Here is a 19,345-nt window from a genome sequence, read left to right on the forward strand (position 1 = left end):
TTCAGATGAGACCCCATGCCATCAGAGATCGAAAAAGCATGATCAGAAGTAAACATACCCACATAAGACTTAAAGCAGTTATTTTCCTCATATTAATGACGTAAATATAATAGATGTTTCAATCACACTCATTATCTATAATTGGCCAAACAAAAAATTATCACACATGAATGGAATTATGGTTATCCCTTCCCAATCGTGAATTTCTCTTGTAGGAAATGCTAACGGCGTGTGAATTTATATCTTAAATATCATTTTGGTAACCTTGAAAATATTCCAGTTCTCATATTTTTGAGTTGCAACCCATCCTTGTCAGGGGTTCCTAAAAGAGGGACTTGGGTCTAGGATTGGAAAAGTGAAAGTTAGCTAGCAAGGGTTGGAACAGGATTGGAAGTGCAGGGCTCAACTCCTTGTCTGCTAACTAGATGAACGTGGCCATGTCTCTCAGCCTCTCTGGCCTCAAATTGCTCAACTGTCAAATGGAGCTAAGGAGAATTAAGTGAGATAAAGTACCAAGCTCATCACAAGCACTCAGTTCATGGTAGCTGGTAGTAGGGGGCAGTGGTAGTCAATGGGAAAGCAATGGGAACCAGTGAAGGCCTCAGTGCTACCTGATTTCCATTCACCTGTCCTCCTGGCCTCTGTCCTTCAACCTGGGGGCCCTTGGATAACATACCAGTATGCTCTGTTTCTTTGCCCCCAGCTCTAAGGAAACACATTATTCGCCCCACAGAGCCCAAGGGCTATGAATGACCAGGCCAACCAAAGCCATCAGGACTCTGTTGGCAAGGCGCGGGGGTTCGGGGAAGGGGGACAGCAGAGGGAGGAAGGGTCAGCTGTGGAGGTCAGTGCTGCCAAGATCTGGGCACATTCCCCTCTGTCTCATAGACGCTCACACATCTCCCCTTAAAGTATAAAATGGCAAATGCCAATGAATCTAAGACTGACAAGGGCAGCAGGGAAAGAGGCAGAAGGTCCTAGATACCTGAAAAAGGGCAGAGGTGAGCCTGGAGTGAAAGCTACTTCATTACATAGTGTAAATCGCCAAAGTGGAAGCCATTTCTCTCCTTGACTTACGTTTGTCCCTGGGCTTTTCCTACTCTGTTCTCAACAGGGGGGCCTTTGAAGTCAAGCAGGCAGAGCCAAGTCTCATTTCCACTTTTTATTAGCTTGGCAACCAATGTCCTCATCTGAGAAATGTAGGTCATAGTTAGACGCACCTAAGGCAGTGGGTAGCTCCAAAGAGAAAAGGTATGTGACATGCCTACATACAGTAAGGACTCCGTTAAGGTCAGTTGTTTTGCTCGTGCTTCCTCAAAGTGGTGGGGGTTAGGGGACATTAAGTTTCTCTGGGTGCAACTGGACAGGGGCCATGCACTGTCTTTAGACCAGACTGGTAAGTGGAGGGGTGAGGGGTAATGTAGTGCTGAGGAAGAACGGTTGGACGGCAGCTTCACACTTGCGAGACTTTTTCCACACTTTCTGGCAGTGGCCAGTTGCCCAATTCCCCATCATCCTCTCCAAGCCTTGGCTTTTTTGAGACACAAGCTGGTCCCAGCGCACTCCATCCCTCCAGGTTCCACCCTGGAAGGCAGTGATCAGAGCTGGGAGGAGGTCTTGAAAGCATCCCCCATTCTGTCATCGCCAGGAGGGTGCCCACATCCTGAGTGACACACGTCTAAAAACGAGGAGATCCACAGCTCCTTCTTCCCGTTGTGCACATGCACACATGTGCCCAGCGTCCTTCCTTCATGTTTCTGTCTTGGCTCTCAGAGCTAATTCTGCTCTGCAGCTCGCAGTTTTCATACTCAGCTTTACTCTCCACGATTCTCCTCCCCTCCTCTCCTCTCTTTTGTCTGGCAACTGGAACTTACTATTGAGTGTTTCAACTGTTCTAAAATTTTTTTTCTTAATGAAACTTCTTTTTTTTTTAATCAACATAGTATAGACACATAGTTGAAAAACTAAATAGTACTAAAAGGGTTAGAGTGAAAAACAGTAGTTCCTACCATCCTGGAACTCTGTTGACCCTCTCTGTGTTAGAGCACCTGTTTCCTGGACCCCTTTGCCACCTTCTCTCTTGGTTTGCTCCTTTATTTGATGGAGTATCTTCTCCATTACCTTCCTGTGAAAAGGGACATGGGAGGTCAATTTTTAGAATCCTTATACACCTGAAAATGTTTTTATTCTACCCTCACACTTAATTGATCATCTCTCTGAGTATATAACTGGATTGAGAATTATTTCCCTACAGAATATTGAAGACAATTTTTCCATTCGCTTCTGGCATCGAAGGTTTTTATTGAGAAGTGTAATAACATTCTGATTCCATTTTTAATTGCTGAAGCATGGGGCTCTGAAATTTCCCAGGGATCCCCCTTGATGTAGGTCTTTTTTCATTCATTGTACTAGGTACTCAGTAGATCCTTTCAACCTGGAAACACCTGTTCCTGGGATATTTTCCCATGTTACATGCTAAATAGTTTTCTCCCCACTATTGTCTTTATTCTCTTTCTTAACCTCCTGTTAGTTGGATGTTGGATCATTTGCTCTGACCTTTTCATCCTCTTACCTCTTTTCTCCTGTTGTCTCTAAATCTTTTGTTCCACTTTCTAAAAGATTTTTTTACTTTACTCTTCAAAACTGTATATTAAATAGTTTATGATTTACTTGTTAAATTTTAGGATCTGGTTCTTTTTATCTGATTGCACGGCATGCGGGATCTTAGTTCCCCAAGCAGGGATCAAACCCACACCCCCTGCAGTGGAAAGGCAGAGTCTTAACCACTGGATCTCCAGGGAAGTCCCTCCTCTTTTCTTCCTTTATCTTCATTTCCCCCAAGTTTGTTTCATATATATGTTCATGTGTTTGATGTTTGGTTGGTCAGCTTATGTTGGAGATGTTCCGGGAATGTTTGGTTATCTCTAACCATTCATATTTAAAAGAGAGGCTCTAACAGGCTCATTGAAGGTCTATGTGGGACTATCAACCAAAAGGTCATCATGTCACCAGTCAGCCTTTTGTTGGAATATTCCCAAAGGCAAGCTGTGGAAGCCTTTTCTCCGGGGCCATTCGGTTTCCTGAGGGAAGAATCCTGCCTGCTGATGTACCTGGCAATAGGCATTCTGGCAGTGCCAAGTAAGGATCTGACCAGGGGAAGCCCACAGTCCTCCTGTTTTTAGCCCTATGCCCCCTCCTGGTCTCTGCTGAGCCTGGGGGCCCCACGTCTAGAGTCTCTCTGGTTCAGTTTCTCTTTTTGAGGGTTGATTGGAGGGCGAGGGGGCTGGCAGGGGCAATGGTAAGTCATGTGACCGTGTGAGGTAGTAGTGGTGACCTGCGGGTCCAACGACAGAATATTGAGCCTTTCAGCTCTCTCGCTATGTTTAGTCCTCACCTCACCCATGACTTTTGCAGCTCTAGCTGCTCCAGGTGCCCTGCTTCTCAAGGTTCTGTGGTAGGTGAGCTCCTTTCCCATCAGTTAACACTCTGCAGCCACAGTCTGTCTTCTAAAAATAGGTTAAAATCTCTTGTTCACACTTGTTGGGACACTTCAGATGCAAGTAGCAGAAAATCTTGCTTACTAACCACTTCAATAATTAGGAAATTTCTTACCACTGGTGACAAGAAGTCCAGAGGTGAAAGGGCACCAGTCCCCAAAGATCAGGGGTTGGCTCTCCTTCTTTTTTTTTTTTTTTTTGTAACCTAGTCTTTTTTTTTTTCTTTATTGGAGTATAATTGCTTTACAATGGTGTGTTAGTTTCTGCTTTATAACAAAGTGAATCCGTTATACATATACATATATCCCCATATCTCTTCCCTCTTGCATCTCCCTCTCTCCCACCTTCCCTATCCCACCCCTCTAGGGGGTCACAAAGCACCGAGCTGATCTCCCTGTGCTATGCGGCTGCTTCCCACTAGCTATCGGTTTTACATTTGGTAGTGTATATATGTCCATGCCACTCTCTCACTTTGTCCCAGCTTACCCTTCCCCCTCCCCATATCCTCAAGTCCATTCTCTAGTAGGTCTGCGTCTTTATTCCCATCTTGCCCTATGTTCTTCATGACCGTTTGTTTTTTTCCCTTAGATTCCATATATATGTGTTAGCATACGGTATTTGTTTTTCTCTTTCTGACTTACTTAACTCTGTATGACAGACTCTAGGTCCATCCACCTCACAACAAATCACTCAGTTTCGTTTCTTTTTATGGCTGAGTAATAATCCATTGTATATATGTGCCACATCTTCTTTATCCATTCATCTGTCGATGGACACTTAGGTTGCTTCCATGTCCTGGCTATTGTAAATAGAGCTGCAATGAACATTGTGGTACATGACTCTTTTTGAATTATGGTTTTCTCAGGGTATATGCCCAGTAGTGGGATTGCTGGGTCGTATGGTAGTTCTATTTTTAGTTTTTTAAGGAACCTCCATACTGTTCTCCATAATGGCTGTATCAATTTACATTCCCACCAACAGTGCAAGAGGGTTCCCTTTTCTCCACACCCTCTCCAGCATTTATTGTTTGTAGATTTTTTGATGATGGCCATTCTGACTGGTGTGAGATGATATCTCATTGTAGTTTTGATTTGCATTTCTCTAATGATTAATGATGTTGAGCATTCTTTCATGTGTTTGTTGGCAATCTGTATGTCTTCTTTGGAGAAATGTCTATTTAGGTCTTCTGCCCACTTTTGGATTGGGTTGTTTGTTTTTTTGATATTGAGCTGCCTGAGCTGCTTGTAAATTTTGGAGATTAATCCTTTGTCAGTTGCTTCATTTGCAAATATTTTCTCCCATTCTGAGGGTTGTTTTTTTATCTTGTTTATGGTTTCCTTTGCTGTGCAAAAGCTTTTAAGTTTCATTAGGCCCCATTTGTTTATTTTTGTTTTTCTTTTCATTTCTCTAGGAGGTGGGTCAGAAAAGATCTTGCTGTGATTTATGTCATGGAGTGTTTGGCCTATGTTTTCCTCTAAGAGTTTAATAGTGTCTGGCCTTACATTTAGGTCTTTAGTCCATTTTGAGTTTATTTTTGTGTATGGTGTTAGGGAGTGTTCTAATTTCATTCTTTTACATGTAGCTGTCCAGTTTTCCCAGCACCACTTATTGAAGAGACTGTCTTTTCTCCAGTGTATATTCTTGCCTCCTTTATCAAAAATAAGCTGACGATATGTGCGTGGGTTTATCTCTGGGCTTTCTATCCTGTTCCATTGATCTGTATTTCTGGTTTTGTGCCAGTACCATACTGTCTTGATTACTGTAGCTTTGTAGTATAGTCTGAAGTCAGGGAGCCTGCTTCCTCCAGCTCTGTTTTTCTTTCTCAAGATTGCTTTGGCTACTCGGGGTCTTTTGTGTTTCCATACAAATTGTGAGATTTTTTTGTTCTAGTTCTGTGAAAAATGCCAGTGGTAGCTTGATAGGAATTGCATTGAATCTGTAAATTGCTTTGGGTAGTATAGTCATTTTCACAATGTTGATACTTCCAATCCAAGAACATGGTCTATCTCTCCATCTATTTGTATCATCTTTAATTTCTTTCATCAGTGTCTTATAATTTTCTGCGTACAGGTCTTTTGTCTCCTTAGGTAGGTTTATTCCTAGATATTTTATCCTTTTTGTTGCAATGGTAAATGGGAGTGTTTTCTTAATTTCACTTTCAGATTTTTCATCATTAGTGTATAGGAATGCAAAGATTTCTGTGCATTAATTTTGTATCCTGCTACTTTACCAAATTCATTGATTAGCTCTAGTAGTTCTCTGGTAGCATCTTTAGGATTCTCTGTGTATAGTATCATGTCATCTGCAAACAGTGACAGCTTTACTTCTTCTTTTCTGATTTGGATTCCTTTTATTTCTTTTTCTTCTCTGATTGCTGTGGCTGGCTAAAACTTCCAAAACTATGTTGAATAATAGTGGTGAGAGTGGGCAACCTTGTCTTGTTCCTGATCTTAGTGGAAATGGTTTCAGTTTTTCACCATTGAGGATGATGTTGGCAGTGAGTTTGTCATATATGGCCTTTATTATGTTGAGGTAAGTTCCCTCTATGCCTACTTTCTGGAGGGTTTTTATCATAAATGGGTGTTGAATTTTGTCGAAAGCTTTCTCTGCATCTATTGAGATGATCATATGGTTTTTCTCCTTCAGTTTGTTAATATGGTGTATCACATTGATTGATTTGTGTATATTGAAGAATCCTTGCATTCCTGGGATAAACCCCACCTGATCATGGTGTATGATCCTTTTAATGTGCTGTTGGATTCTGTTTGCCAGTATTTTGTTGAGGATTTTTGCATCTATGTTCATCAGTGATATTGGCCTGTAGTTTTCTTTCTTTGTGACATCTTTGTCTGGTTTTGGTATCAGGGTGATGGTGGCCTCATAGAATGAGTTTGGGAGTGTTCCTCCCTCTGCTATATTTTGGAAGAGTTTGAGAAAGATAGGTGTTAGCTCTTCTCTAAATGTTTGATAGAATTCGCCTGTGAAGCCATCTGGCCTTGGGCTTTTGTTTGTTGGAAGATTTTTAATCACAGTTTCAATTTCAGTGCTTGTGATTGGTCTGTTCATATTTCCTATTTATTCCTGGTTCAGTCTTGGAAGGTTGTGCATTTCTAAGAATTTGTCCATTTCTTCCAGGTTGTCCATTTTATTGGCATATGGTTCCTTGTAGTAATCTCTCATGATCCTTTGTATTTCTGCAGTGTCAGTTGTTACTTCTCCTTTTTGATTTCTAATTCTATTGATTTGAGTCTTCTCCTTTTTTTTCTTGATGAGTCTGGTTAATGGTTTATCAATTTTGTTTATCTTCTCAAAGAACCAGCTTTGAGTTTTATTGATCTTTGCTATAGTTTCCTTCATTTCTTTTTCATTTACCTCTGATCTGATCTTTGTGATTTCTTTCTGGCTCTCCTTCTGTGGCTTTCTTTTATTCCACCCTCTTCGATCTTTTGGCTTCATCTTCAACGTCATTAGCAAGATGGCTACAGCACTTCCAGAGAAAAAACGTCCAGGTGAAGGTGGAGACCACCTTTTCCTTGTGTCTCTTTTTTTTTTTTAACAGCTGTCCTAGTGGGTGTGAAGTGGTAATTCATTGTGATTTTGATTTGCATTTCCCTAATGACTGATGATGTTGAATTTCCCTAATGACTGATGATGTTGAACATCTTTTCATGTGATTGCTGGCACCATTTATATATCTTTTCTGAGAAATGTCTATTCAAGTCCTTTGCTCATTTTTTAAATTTATTTTTTATTGAAGTATAGTTGAATTACAATGTTGTGTTAATGACAGCAAAGTGACTGAGTTATACATATATATACATTTTTTTCATATTCGTTTTCATTATGGTTTATCACAGGATATTGATATTCCTTATGCTATACAGTAAGGTCCTTTGCCCATTATTTTTTAATTTTTAAAAAATTTTTGGCCACAGTGTATGGCTTGTGGGATCTTAGTTCCCTGACCAGGGATCGACCCCAGGCCCCTGCAGTGAAAGCGCGGAGCGTTAACGACTGGACTGCCAGGGAATTCCCTCCTTGTGTCTCTTTTTAAAAGTGAGAAAAATCTTTGCAAAAGCCACCCCCCCACCACAAAAAAATACATTTTCTTTTATTATGCACTTTCCCAAACCAATCATTAACGAGATGAATGAGATTCCCATTATTACTTAAGGGGTTAAATGGAGACTAGGAAGTCATCACCATCATGATCACCACAGTTCTGTTGATCTCTTTGTTTTTCAGAGCTAATGCCTTTTTTATCCCTTTACTATGATTTTAATATTTTGGGACAGAGGAGATAAATGTGTTCAATCCATCTGCCCCATTTAACAGTAAATTCTTCAGCCACTTTCTTGCACATACCTGCACTACTAGCTCACTTTCTTTTATTTTTCTCTCTTTCTTTTTTACTTTTTCTTATGAAAATTTCCCCATGTACAGAAAAATAGAATAGTATAATGAATACCTGCATACCTAGTTTTAACAGTTTTAATATTTTGCCACTGTGTTGACTTCATCTACATTTTTTTTTGTTTTTGTTTTTTATAAATTTATTTATTTTATTTCTTTCTGGCCGCGTTGGGTTTTCGTTGCTGCGCGTGTGCTCTCTCTAGTTGCAGCAAGCGGGGGCTACTCTTTGTTGCGGTGCGCGGGCTTCTCATTGTGGTGGCTTCTCTTGTTGCAGAGCACGGGCTCTAGGCACACGGGCTTCAGTAGTTGTGGCACGCGGGCTCTAGAGCACAGGCTCAGTAGTTGTGGTGCACAGGCTTAGTTACTCCGCGGCATGTGGGATCTTCCTGGTCCAGGGCTCAAACCCATGTCCCCTGCATTGGCAGGTGGATTCTTAACCACTGTGCCACCAGGGAAGCCCCGTCTACATTTTTTGATATGTTTTGAAGTAAATTGCAGGTATCTTGGCATTTCACTCTAAATTTCCAAATGCATCTTTAGAAAGTAAAGATCTTTTCCTTTATAACTATGATACTAGTATCACACAACAAAATCCGGCTTTTATCTCCCGCAGGATAGGGAGGTCCTAATATGGTGGGGAAAGCTTCAAAAAGAGTCTACCAGAAAGTATGGGAACAACTTAAATGTCCATCAATAGAGTAGTTAAATAAATTATGATATGTCCATACTATGGAATACTATACTGGGGAATATTAAAATGATGATAGATTTCTATACATGGAAAGATTTCTACAACATCACTAAGTTAAAAAAAAAAAGCATAATAGTATGTACAATGTGATCCAGTTCTTACACTACTAAATGTAAAATAGATAGCTAGTGGGAAGCAGCCACATAGCACAGGGAGATCAGCTCAGTGCTTTGTGTCCACCTAGAGGGGTGGGGTAGGGAGGGTGGGAGGGAGACGCAAGAGGGAGGAGATATGGGGATATATGTATATGTATAGCTTACTCACTTTGTTATACAGCAGAAACTAACACACCATTGTAAAGCAATTATACTCCATTAATGATGTTTAAAAAAAAATGCATGTGCCTGTTCTCACAGTAAAGAGGTCTGGAAGGATATAAATCAAAATGGAAGTAACACTTGATCTTGAGTGGCAGGATTACTAATGCTGTTTTCTTTCTTCATATGTTTTGATGTTATCAAAATTGTTTTACCGTTTGGGTCTTCAGCTGTAAACAGGCAACAGTGCTGTTGTCCCTTCTGACACAGGAGAGTAGGGAATGCACCTGGGAGATGTGTTCTCTGGACTATAGACTTTTAACGTGTAGAATGAATGGCATCTTTGTTTTCATAAGGGTGGGAAGATGATAGTCAATAATAAATTATCATACCAACAGAGTTGTTGTAATTATACTGGAAAACTACCTGTGGCCTTGTTTTGGGGGTTTTATGGGTTTTTTTTATTTGTAGCATCGTATGCATACATGAAATTTACTATTTTAATTTCTAAGTGTACAGTTTAGTGGCATTAACTACATTCACGTTGTGGTGCAACCATCACCACCAGCCATCTCCAGAACTTTTTCATCATCCAGTACTGGAACTCTGTACCATTAAATACTAACTCCCTGTTCCCAGCACCTGGTGACCACTGTTCTACTTTTTGTCCCTGTGAATTTGACTACTCTAGGTACCTCGTACAAGTAATTGTGCTTTGTGACGGGCTTAGTTCACTTAGCATCATGCCCCCAAGGTTCATCCATGTTGTAGCAGGCGTCAGAATTTCCTTTCTTTTCTTCGTTTTTTTTAAAGGAACATTTATTTATTTACTTATTTTTGGCTGTGTTGGGTCTTTGTTGCTGTGCGTGGGCTTTCTCTAGTTGCAGCGAGCGGGGGCTACTGTTCATTGCGGTGCGCAGGCTTCTCATTGTCGAGGCTTCTCTTGTTGTGGAGCACGGGCTCTAGGCGCGTGGGCTTCAGTAGTTGTGGCTCGCGGGCTCAGTAGTTGTGGCTCACGGGCTCTAGAGCACAGGCTCAGTAGTTGTGGCACGTTGGCTTAGTTGCTCTGTGACATGTGGGATCTTCCCAGACCAGAGATTGAACCCTTGTCCCCTGCATTGGCAGGCAGATTCTTAACAACTGCACCACCAGGGAAGTCCAGAATTTCCTTTCTTTTTAAGACAATATTCCATTGTATGGATATATGGTATGGTAACAATTTCATAAAGCCAGAGTTTAGTATCTATGTTTGTAGAGCTGTCTTGTTTATCCATTCATCTGTTGATGGACATTTGGGTTGTTTCTACCTTTGTGGCTTTGTTTTTACATGACTGTGCTTTGGGGATCTGGTTTGAACTCAGGTATTTGACACCTAGAAAGATTTCAAAACAACAAAGAATCCAGGGTGAAAATGAGGGAGAAGGGAGATGCATGAGTAAAAGCTGCTTCGTGTTACTTGAAGGGGCAGCTTTCAAAGCAGAACACAGAAAACCTTTTTATTTATTTATTTATTTATTATTATTTTTTTAAGATCCTGATTTTTTTTTTTTTCTCCACATCTTCTTTTTCACCCAGTCTTTCTCCCTGGTCAGTCACCTCATGAAAGTGGAGAGCAGTGAAAACAGCTAACAGCTGGCTTTGACCATTCTTCTAACTCTTCCCCTGATGTGTATGTTTCGTCTCGCTCTTTACTTCTCAGGAAGCATTAGTGCCGCCTCTTACTGTGACTGACGCTGCTTTTCTGTAAGCTTAGCCATAATTGAGATGAGATCTGTTGGATTGTTTATACACATAGAATTCATTCATTCCTTCATTGAGAAACATATTTCTTCAACACCTACTGTTGAGTCAGCCATGCCAGCCTGTGGGTCTAGAGGCTTGTCAAAAATTAAATGGAAACGATCATCCTCAGAAGACACAATTAAACTACATGTGGTTTGATATATTAAGAAACAGGCTTGGCTGTGGGGAAAGGAACTTGTGGCCCCATGGCTGGGACAAAACATTTTTTTCATGCCGGTATGGTAACAATTTCATAAAGCCATAGTTTAGTAGCTATGTGTGTAGGGCTGTCTTTTGTCATCACTGATATTTTGTTGATTGATGTGAACTTATTTATCTGGTTGATCTTCCCATCAGGTCCACTTTCAAAGAGAAGCAACTGCAGGGCAAGTACAAATTACTTACATGCAAATGAATGAATAGTTGTAACTGAATTCTAGAAGATTAGTTTTAAGTTAAATTAACTCTCTGTCACATTGGTTTCTATTTTTGTATTTTCTATTCCGCTTACACTGTTGGAGTTGTCCCTGATGCCCAAATTCAAGCAGGGCAGAGCCTCAGCTCCAACCTGTAGAGAGCTGGTCGCTGCTAACCCTCTCAGCCTGAATTTTCCCCTTGTGCAGATTTGCCACTGATCTGCCTTCCTTAACGTCTCTGGAAGGCTAATTGGTCTGCCTTCCGAGCTCCGTGAAACTGGGTGGGTCTTGTTCCTCAGAAAAGTTTATTCTGTTTGCTCTCTCTTGCCCTTAGACCATCATCTGCAAATAGCATAAGCAGCAGCACATCTTCAAATCACAGTGGCTACACTCCGGAACCCCCTCTACCCCCAGTTGGAGGTGACCTCGCCAGCCGACTGTCAAGTGATGAAGGGGAGATGGACGGAGCCGACGAATCCGAGAAGTTATTAGACTGTCATTTCTCCACCCACCACCCCAGACCTCTTGCGGTAGGCCTCCTTCTGTTTCCATCCAGGCATTGTTTCCCCCTGTGCTTTGCGGTATTTAGGTGACTGTGTCCTACAACGGCATCCTTCCTAAGGAGAGGCCTCCAGGACAGTGTTTTACGAAAGGGCTTCCCCTGAGGTTGAATGATTACCTTAGAAATCCCCTTGAAAATCACAGAAGGAAAGGTAAGGGCTCCCAGCTGATTTTAATCCTTTAAACACCTGAGTATTCGTGGTCCACCTTGAAGCGATAATGGTTGAGAAGCGGTGTTTATAGAAGAGCACGGGGAGCTGGCCTTCCTGCCTTGCCCATCCACGGGGAGCCTCTGATTTCAAGAGTTAGTCTAGCTCACCTGCCTTGGAAACTGTCTCTGAGCAGCGTGCCAGGTGCCAGTCCTGGCTGGTTTGCTCCCCTGTTGGTTCTGAGTTTTATTGTTATTAGTAGGTGTGATGATATGGCACCAGAACTGAGTGTGTGTGTGTGTGTGTGTGTGTGTGTGTGTGTGTGTGTGTGTGTGTGTGTGTGTGTGTGCAGGAAAGAAGGAAGCATTTCATGTCAGCGTGACTGTTGATTAACGAAAAGGTCAGTTTCTTCCCAGTTCCTTGAAAGAATCCACTTTAACAATTCAGAAGGTCATTGAAATCGAGGTGGGTGGTATAAGGAGGCATGAGCTGGAGGCTTGTTTGTGTTTGCCCTGCGAGCACTTAAGAAGGGACTGCCTGGAGCTTCCATCACAGAGGCGAATTCAGGGAGGCTGGGAACGTCGGACCCCATAGCCGGTTTGCTCTGTTCCCAGCTTGAGCCCTGCAAGATGAGCTTTGACTGTCCCAAGATGGCATGAACTGTGTAGGTGAAATCAACCGTGCATCACGATAGAGTGAGTCCCTCCTCCCTTCTATCAGCGTGATGAATGAAGGCCAAATTCACTTCCTGTTTCTGGGGAGGATGGTGACCTGTACTTCACCAACAGCCTGAGACTTTGCCTCTTGGCTAGTACAAAAATAGGGACAGTCAGGAATGCTTCTGACGGCCAGTAATAGAAAACAACTCATACAGTGTGTGCACTTCAGTCATTTACTTGTCTCATATAACAAGGAGTCTAGAGGTGAGTGGTCCAGGCTTGGTTCAGCATCTCCTCAATGTCCTGCTGCTGAGGGAGAATCTCTGCAGCCCTCTTTGCCTTTCACGCACAGTCTGGATGTGTCAGCTCGAGCTCCAATATCACATCCTCACCCAGTAGCACTCTACAAAGGGGGGGAAAGGGACAAACAGAAAGGGACTCTTCTTCTAAGATGCTATCTTATGTCATTTCTTAGGGAAGAAAAATCTTCCTATGACCACCCCCAGCAGACCTTCCCTTCCATCAAGTAGGTCATGTGCCCACCCCTATACCAATCAGTGGCAGAGGATAGGATTGTAGTAACACAGAATGAAACCTGCCATGATTTCATCCCAAGGTTCTGGGAAGAGACCTACCTTCCCTGCTCACTGCTCCATGTCAGATATCAGAACAAAAGTGTGGTTCTGTTAGCAAGGAAAAGGCAGGGAGAGCTGGGGGTGGGATAGCAGTTGATGAACTTGGCAACCAGTAGGGTCTGCCACAGTGGCCAATGCAGCGAGGATCTACAGCCCTACCTGGGGCATCATAGGCGACCAAGGACAGGAGCCCCTGGGGCACTGAGCCTTGCATCTGTGTTGAATTAGAGACATAGGTAGCACAGACAGTAAGAGGCCTCCAGCTTCCAAGTCTGAAAGTGAGACAGGGCTCTCTACCAGAAGGCCAGACTCTGGAGCACATCAAGATCTTTGTCCAAATGACAAGCTGCCAGGCTACAGTGGATTAGCTCAACTCAGAGTCTGGCAGATTTGTGTGCCCTTCATGTTTTGCTGATTTAAATGGCAAGGCCATGGATTTGTTTCTTTGCTTTGTCCTTTCTCTCATGGCCAGCTGATACATTAAATCAATTTTTGTAATGAACACTTGTTCAGGGTGTCTTTAGCAAGGAGACGAAAGAAGAAAAGATGTCTGGACCTGGACCGGCTCCCACATGCTGCTGGGGACCGGCTTCCACGGGGGGGGACCGGCTTCCACGGGGGAGAACTCCCTTTGTATGTTTTAGTACTTGGCCAGTAAGCACTTAATGTGCGGAAAAGAATTTTTCATCAGGAGTACCAGATTTGATGGGAGGCAAGATTTTAGGGTAACCCCACCCCAAACATAAGCAGAAACAAAACAAAGGGAAGGTCTTGCGTTTCCTCCTAAGAACTGTTCCAAAGGCTGGTTCCAGGAGGGATTTGTGGAATGAGTGCCAAGCCAGCACTGTGTCTGGGATGGAGGCCAGGGAGCTGCTGGGAGAGGCCTGGGGGAGGGGGGAAAGCTGCAGTTGAGTTATAGAGTCATATTTGCAGACTCGCCTGAGCTCTGACCAGGCGAATGTCACCTTCTCAGAGGCCGCTTCTTACATTTCTGTCTGCTGGCCTGCTGGTTGTCCTAACATCATCATTAAATGACGTTTATCAAACATCTAACTGCTCATATTTCAGCCCCGTGTTTTAAGTGTGATAGTTCGCTCTGAACACTTTGTAGGACCTTATCTCTGTAATCCATCCTTTAGCCTAAATCTCTACTCTCCTCATATTGAGGAGGAAGAAGAAGAGAATGGGACCCCTGACCTTTATACGTTTATAATCATCAAGACAGGCACAGAAGCATTCAATATAATGTAAAACAGCCACGTAGCGATTCCCAGGTGGAATGTAATGAAGTATGTGTAGGTGTCTGTGGGAGTTCAGAGCGGCAAGGTGAGTCAGATAAAGGTCACTGGAAAGGAGAGTCTTAATTAGGGCCCTGAGGGAGGGGAGAATTGCACTTGGCCGAGAGAAGAGGGAAGGAGACAGAGGCAGGCCGAGGGAGCGGCGGGAGCGGCGGGAGCGGCGGGAGGGTGAGCGCAGAGGCAGTGACGTGTCCCAGGGCAGCCTGGAAGCGCTGATGGGAGAGGAGATGAGGTCAGCACCGGGGGAGGAGGGAGTTCAGCCCAGCTGGAAGGGAGCTGGCTCCGATGACAACAGGTAGGAACGGTATGACCCACTGGCAGGAGAACCTCAGAACCAGCCGTTTCCATTACCGTGATGGGAAGCAGGGAACCACCGTCTTCCTTGAGAAGATGACAGCTGTGACAAGCCCGCGGTGCTGACACACTACCCGGCTACTGGTTGCTCTTGGTTTGGGTTTGGTTTGGTTTTGTTTTTCAACCTAAAATGCTGGCTCAATTCCAGGTATAGAGAAGGTAGCCCTCGATGCTACAGAAGATTGAATGTCACTGTTGTTGAGTCATCCTGTGAGGTTCTGCAGAAAATCTAGGAGCTCAAAAACTGAAGCACCACAGAAATATTTTTGGCTTCGGTACTATTTGCTTCTTTATTTTCAGGAAAACTGTGCCCCTGTGTGTTTTTATGCAAATGTTATTTTTCTCTGTAGAGCTTATATTAGCTTATTAACCTGTAATCAAAATTAAAATGGTTTTTGTTTTCCCCCCTCACAGTTTTGCTCATTCGGGAGTCGCCTCATGGGACGAGGGTACTATGTGTTTGATAGAAGATGGGACCGTTTTCGATTCGCACTAAACTCCATGGTAGAAAAACACTTGAATTCACAGATGTGGAAGTAAGTGAGCGGTTTTTGTGCAATATGAGATCTGAGCTGCTCCACAACTATCTGAACCCCAGCTTTCTAAATGAATGTCACTAGTTGTTTTTTTATTGAACAAAATGATTCTGAAATCAGGGTTCGTGATTAATTCTTAAATGTCAGCCCCTCTTCTTGGTTGCCTATATTTTTCAGAGACAATGTGTGGTATGCTTTGTCTTCTTTGGAGATCCCTTTTGTGTTGGTAATCTTCTAAACTAAATGAAAAGGGATTAGATAAGACCTCGTTTATTTAACAGTGTTAAAGGGCCTTTTTGCTATGACTAAGACCATCTAAGGATATTAAGAATATGCTTCAGTTTGTAATGTTAATGCTACAATGTCAATACTAAAAATTTCCTAACGGTTATGGACCAACTTGTAATTGTTTAATGTCCTGTGAAAAAGTACGTACCGCAACCAACAGGGCAGATCAGGGGCCATGTTGCCAAGTTGGTTAAGCTTGTCTTTGGCCCTTCCCACCTCCCTATAGGACTCTCTCCTCACCTCTATGCATACTTCTCTCTACCCTAAACCCAGCTTATGTCCCATTTCTCTATGGTCCTTTTATTCTCCAACACCTCTCGATGTATTTACATTTTACTAGATTCATGAAAAGGCGAAAAGCCTTCTTGACTTAGGGAAATGCTATTGTACAGGATGACGAGCTAGACCCTCTCAAACCATAGCATGTAAGGAGCTGCCATTCCGGCCACTTGGTAATGCAAGGCCAACCCCCTGGCTACCCCCAGCCCCCAGTCCTGCAAAGGTGAGCTTTTAAGATCTCATAATCCACAGAATCATGGATTCCTCAGCTCTAGGCCCAGATGGTCCAGGAGAGCCAACACTAAACCCCTCACCCTGCCCAGTGAAGCCCAGGAAAGGCCAGGAAGGCATTCCCGAGAAATAGGGTAGGATGGGAACAGAATTCAAAACCTCCCCTCTCCCAAGTCTCCTCCCCTCTCCCAGGTCTCCTCCACTCTCCCAGGCAATGATGGCATCTCAGCGCCTATTCACCACGATGCCCAAAGAGCTTCCAGAACTTCTAGGAGTAAGCCCCACTGTGCCTGCAGTAAGCTCTCATAGTGGACTTAGGACGACACATTGACACTTCCTGTGAAGTAGGAAAGGGCCACAAGAGAAGCTTATCATTTCTTCTCCCTTAAGTGACTGCCCAGTGTGTCTCAAAGGCACCCCGATATCTACCTGTGTCCTTTCTAAACAGCACCCGATGGGCTGCGTGCGGGGTTACTGTGTTCTCGGTATTTGGTGACGTATCCCTCTGCGCGGGTCCCCCAGCATGGCAGCCAGCGCCGGTGACTCTGCAGCTCTGTGCTCTCCTGTGTTGTGGAAGTGTAAATCCCGGGCACGTGGAAGGAATGTGTTGATCTGTATTTCGCTGCCTGGTGTCCTGTCAGCTCAAGTCCATATTCCTTTCCTCCTCAGGCACAGAAACCCGAGCCACAGGGCATCAGGTCCCTCCCCCCTTTTCAGGACTTGCCTAACCAATCTGCTGTCACTGAGCAACATTGGGGCTGCCTGGGTATCAACTCTGGAGAGCGTAGCACCCCGCTGCCCTCTCCGCCTCGCTGCCCAAACCCCAGGCCCCGACGGGCCCGAACCTGGAGGGATGGCAGCCGATGGGGGCGTGGAAGACATTAGGAAGAAAAGGAACGGCCAAGACTCTTTTTTCTTTAACAAGCATTTAACTCTGCATCAGGAGACGCCAGCACAGTATTCTCTTTCAGCCAGGTCAGCATCTGGATCTCCATGCCAGCTGGCAGGGGAGGATGGGCACTGTAATTTATTCGCATCTGTGGGCTTTTGTATGGGACTTCCCTAGGCCAGCGTGCAAAGCTTCAGCTGGGACACGGCCCGCCAAGCTGAAGTCCACTGCCATTTGGCACCTGGGAAAGCACATTAACTGTCTAGCGTGGGGGGAAGGGGTTCCCGGGGATGGTGAGCTGCCACATGCCCCTCTCCCTGCTTCTGCCCTACCCCTTCTCCCCTCCTGACTCTGCTGTCCGTTACAGATGAGCGGGGAGAGGAAGGAAAGAGGTAGGGAGTATGCAGAAAAAGAGCCCCCGCCCCAGTGCCGAGTGTCAGCCAGGGCACGCGGAGGACGTCAGCCCTGCCGGTCAGCACAGGCTGAAGCCTGAATGTGTGCTCTCTCTACCGGGAAAATAACAAATCAGGACACTCAGAGTGGATCCCAGTTAAGGTCATCGACTGGGCTCCTCTCTAAATGAGCCATCTGGTATTTGTAAATAACTCTTTATTACAAGTCACTGCCAAACCTCCGCCCATATGGACTCCTAGCCGTACTTTAGCTGGTACGAAACTCGAGTGAAGGAGAGATTGAGTGGGATGCCTAGAGAATCCCAGGAATCAGTAGGCAGCAGAGACGGTGCGGTGTGCTGACACCACACGCTCTGAGAAATGGGCCCCGGTGCTGTCAGGAAGGGGTTGTGCAGTGCCAGACAGTTCTAAGGGCGTGTTTAGACCTTTTCGATCTGATTAATGGGAGTCCTTGCCTGGCATGCGTAGTTATGTTGCTGCTGAGAATTCACCTGCTCACCCATCCAGCACCCACCCATCCATCCATTCATTCAGTCATTCATTCATTGCAACAACTACCACTAATGGAGCCCCAGTTTAGCGTTGACAGGATCTTTTACCCTCTTTAGGCTCGAGAGAAAATAGATTTTCAAACACCGTCACAGCCACAATGGGTTTGGCAGTATTTTTCTCCTATATTTGATCTCCTCAGTCTGACGTTTTCAAGGACACTGCGCTTATATATTCAAGGCTTCCTCTGGATTCCACCGTAGAGATGGAAGCCATGGGCTTCACCAAATTGCAGGCAGAAAACTGCATCCTCAAAGAGAGCAGGGCTAGGAGAGGCATTTCCTCCTCAGCGGGGCCTCTTTCCCGGGCTCCCTGCCCCGTCCCGATGCTGCAGCTGGGAGGGTGGCCTCCAAGGAGAGAAGGGAGGCCCCATTTCACACCTGCCCGCCTTCAAGAGCTGTTTTCCAAGAAGCAGAGCTCGTTCCTAATTTCTGGGGAGCCCAGCTACACGGAACATGATTTCCAGCAGAAACAGGGAGTGGGGAGCAAGGTGAGATACAGGAAAGAACCAGTCTGAAAATATTCACCTGGCTCCTGAGGTCAGTATCCTTTCCTGAGAAGTCAGGGACTTGGTGACCCGGAGGCCCCTGTTCTCCTCTCAGTCCCCAGAGTAGCAGCAACATGGCCCCAAGCCATGGTGTGGAAGTAGAAGCTGTTTCCAGCACATGTCAAAAGAAGGGGTTTGCGGGGAGGCCCCCAGAGTAACCCACCACCTGGGGCTGGCCTGGGCTCCACGGAGTGTGAGGCAGGGAGCTTGCTCCCAGGTACCCCCAGCTTTCAGGAAGACCTCCGCCCCATTCATATGCTCTCCTGCATTTATCTTCCGAACAAGCTAGAAATTCCTGATCCCATTCTCTGAATCCATGAGGGTCCCTGTACCCTTCCCGCTTCCTAACAGCGGGACTGGAAGACCTGCTGAAGGGCAGCCATACCCCAGAGATAGCTCCTGAGAGATCGCTGAGGCAGGGTGAGGTGAAGGGGGAAGAAAACAGAGCCCGCAGCCGGGAGCTAACGTGGAAGTGCCTCTCTACAGGGTAACCCAGAGGCTGCAGGCAGCGAGGGCAGGGGGACTCTGGCCTGTGAGGAGAGAGGTGACTCCCCGATCTCCTCCCTGTCAAGAGCAGGGTGGGGAGGCAGGGCACAGGAGGGGTGGGAGGCCCTGAGTGGCAGGGGCTGCAGGGGCGCAGGGGACGCTCTGGCCCACGTGTGCAGGTGGCCAAGCCCCGTCCTCATGCCTCTTACTTCAAGCCAGGACCTGAGTGTGAAATGACCCCTTCTCATTAAAAATCACCTTCATCACTGCCAGGGGCGAAAAACACAGAGGGGGATACTGCTGGGGAAGTTTCTATTCTAAATAACATTCGCCTTTTATTCATGAACCCAAATCA

General features: G+C 44.9%; 1 protein-coding gene and 1 long non-coding RNA gene across 11 annotated transcripts in view; one reads left to right on the plus strand and one right to left on the minus strand.

Moving 5' to 3' along the window:
• Positions 1–19,345, plus strand: part of ATXN7L1 (ataxin 7 like 1) — a 236,720-nt gene that overhangs the window by 204,777 nt on the left and 12,598 nt on the right. For 7 of the 10 annotated variants that reach the window (XM_082473445.1, XM_082473448.1, XM_082473450.1 and 4 more), the window contains 3 exons: positions 11,451–11,646; positions 15,187–15,308; positions 16,776–17,081. In XM_082473445.1, the coding sequence (XP_082329571.1) occupies positions 11,451–11,646; positions 15,187–15,308; positions 16,776–17,081 (624 nt within the window). The remainder of the gene's footprint in view (positions 1–11,450; positions 11,647–15,186; positions 15,309–16,775; positions 17,082–19,345) is intronic. The other 3 variants (XM_082473446.1, XM_082473451.1, XM_082473455.1) reach the window with 1 other exon arrangement.
• Positions 1–19,345, minus strand: part of LOC309666305 — a 386,060-nt gene that overhangs the window by 85,706 nt on the left and 281,009 nt on the right. The gene's annotated exons all lie outside the window — the stretch shown is intronic.

Source organism: Balaenoptera physalus (assembly GCF_965194825.1).
Source record: "Balaenoptera physalus genome assembly, chromosome: 8".
NCBI classification, from domain to species: Eukaryota; Metazoa; Chordata; class Mammalia; order Artiodactyla; family Balaenopteridae; genus Balaenoptera; species Balaenoptera physalus.